We start from the raw sequence: 2,889 nt of genomic DNA, 5'->3' as shown, positions 1-2,889 counted from the left end.
TTTTTTTAAAAATGGGATTAATTTTAATTTTATAAAAATTAAAAAATTATTGCACCTAAATAATTTTAGAAAAATAAAATAATGTGTCTACAAAAACTATAAATGTAAAAATATGATTAATTTCAATTTTTTTAAAAATTAAAAAATAAAAATAATTAAATTAAAATATTATATTCTTAATAATAATATAAATATAAAACAATTTAAGTAGTATTATATTCAAATCAAATAAAATAAAGAAAAAAATAAAATTAGAAATAAATTGTATTGTTAAATATAAAATAATTATTTGTTGATTAATTAATAAAAATATATAAATTGAATAAAATATACAAATAAATTAATATAATCATTTAATTAAATTTATTAATTTTAATTGAAATAAATTTTATGTACTTAACCGATCCACGAAAACTGCTAATTACATTCATATTAAAAAAAAAAAAAAAATCTTTGTAAAGGTATCTGATAAATACTATTAATATTACACCTTGTCACACTTTTTGCCTTTAAAGAAATTTATACAGCCATAGTTTCTCTTTATACTCGTATCTAGAATTGCCTTTAAAGAAATTTATAAAGCCATAGTTTCTCATCATACTGGTATCTAGAATTAACCAACAATAGATATATTACTAATCATTGAGACTTGGCATAAAAATACATGTACATTATACGTATACGCAGGGTCAGAGTATTCGATTCAAACTGAAAAAACTGATCGAACTGAATTAATTTTAAAATTCGATTCGATTTTTTATTCAATTCGATTCGGTTCGTTTTTAATTTTAAAAATTTCGATTATTTCGATTCGGTTCAATTTTGATAAAAAAATAAAAAAAATCGAATCAAACCGATTAGTGATAATAATATGTTATTTTTAATAATATAGAGAAATTAAATTATATTAAAATTAAAATATTTTAATTAAATTTTAAAATATTATAAATAAAATGTAAAAAATAAAAAATTTATTAAAAATTAAAATCGATCAAATCAAATCGAATCGAATCAAACTGATTCGATTTGAATTCTGATCAAAATCGATTCGATTTGATTTTTATAAATACTAAAATTTTAATTTTCGATTTATTCAGTTCGGTTCGAATTTGATTCGAATCGAACCGAATACCCACCCATACCTATACTTACTCACCAACATCTCATCTCTAGATTCCCTTTTATTAAGGTATCATATTTTCTAGAATTCTCAAACTTGGAAAAATAGTATAAATGTATAATTTAATTTAGAGTAATTAGAAGAAATTAGAACAATATAGGATGCATTAGTGTAAAACAAAAAAGAAATTAAAAAAAAATATTATAACTAATAGAAATGTTAACGTTTTTCATTTTCATCATCGATTAACCAGAAATATGCATCTCACCGCCAAAAGGAAAATTTTATTATTCCATTACAGACGTCGCCGTTTCCAGGACGTATCACTTTCCCGTTGCACAGCCGCGGTCACCTTCAGTCCCTTCCATCAAAATCCACTTCTGTTGTCGATTCCTTTTGAAGCCGCAGCAGAGATTCTTCCATCAAATCAGGACTCAATCTGAACATTAAAACACAAAACTCCATCTGATTAAGAGCTCCATCTCCATCAAGATCACCTTCTTTAACCATGCTCATAATCTCATCATCTCTCAGATCCGGCAAACCCAGAAGAGTAGAGGTCCTCCTCAAGCTCTCTGGTGTGATAACCCCTTTGTCTTTATCCATCAGTAACTGAAACCCATTACATAGCTCCTTTATCAGGCCCTCTCCACCGAGATTCTTGGCTATCACTGGCAGCAAATCTTCAAAATCTGCCATTACTTCTTGATTCTGATGACCATTTTAGGAACGCGGATTTGGCTATATAGAAGAATAGTTGGACAAGAAAGGAGATGAAAGGATCTTCTAGGAAGGGACCAAGAAGTGGCTCCTGGTCTCCTAGAGGATAACAGCATTGGAACAGAGTTGAACTTCGGTCGGCAATTGTTTGCCTTCAGAAGTTAGTAAAGGGCATTTCCGTCATTTAAGATTGATTGGGATCTGATTCTGCCATTGACTTTCTCTTGGTGTAGCCAAAAAAAATTGTTCAACTGAGGGGATATTGTCGTTCGTTTGAATAAAAGTTTGTTCTTCGTCCGCGCCGCTGGCCTGCCGGGTGCTGGCTGGTCGGTTTGCAAGACGTCGATCGCATGACACACAGTATATATTATAAATAGTTGTCGGTTTAGACCCATGACAGTTTCCACCACTAATAAATTGATAGTAATAAAAGATTATATTATACGAGTCTGCATTCTTTTCCTTTTGAGTCGGGATAAATTTGAATATATATACAGTTTAAAGTTTTCTAATAGGCTAGTTTTTCTTAGCAGTTGCGTTGCAACTGTATTCATTTTATATATATTTTTATTTTAATTGTAATATTTTAAGTGTTAAATAATATTTTCAATTTAAATAAATTAATTGATAATATTATTAAACTTTTTTATCATTAGACTTTTATTGCACACTAAAATAATATATTAATATATTTATTGTTATTGATATTATATTTATCAAGACTTAGTTTATGGTTTTCAATAACTATATCTTCAGATTAATTTTTAAAATTTAATTTCATAATAAAAAATTAAAATAAGTGAAAATAATTTAATATATAAAATAACTAACATATAATATATACTTTAAATTTTATCTTTAAATAAAAAATATGACTTTATCATTTTTTAAAAAATGAGTTTTAAATTACCTTTGAATAAAAAAAAGCATGCAATTATATAAATTTAAAAAATTCTTTAAAAATAACATAAATAATCATTTAATTAAATTATAAAAATATATTTATAAGAAAAATTATATAATTTATAAATTATAATATTTAGCATAGA

General features: G+C 25.6%; 1 protein-coding gene across 1 annotated transcript; it reads right to left on the bottom strand.

Annotated features, from left to right (window-relative positions):
* Positions 1 to 1,304: 1,304 nt before the first annotated feature.
* Positions 1,305 to 2,210, bottom strand: LOC110628667 (calcium-binding protein KRP1). The gene has a single exon (XM_021775459.2). It carries the CDS (start codon positions 1,817 to 1,819, stop codon positions 1,475 to 1,477), a length of 345 nt encoding a protein of 114 aa, XP_021631151.1. The 5' UTR covers positions 1,820 to 2,210; the 3' UTR covers positions 1,305 to 1,474.
* Between the last annotated feature and the right edge of the window lie 679 nt (positions 2,211 to 2,889).

The sequence above is a fragment of the Manihot esculenta genome, chromosome 12, assembly GCF_001659605.2.
Source record: "Manihot esculenta cultivar AM560-2 chromosome 12, M.esculenta_v8, whole genome shotgun sequence".
In the NCBI taxonomy this organism is placed as follows: Eukaryota; Viridiplantae; Streptophyta; class Magnoliopsida; order Malpighiales; family Euphorbiaceae; genus Manihot; species Manihot esculenta.
The sequence above is the reverse complement of the archived record's forward strand: the minus strand, read 5'-3'. Positions and strand labels throughout refer to the sequence as shown.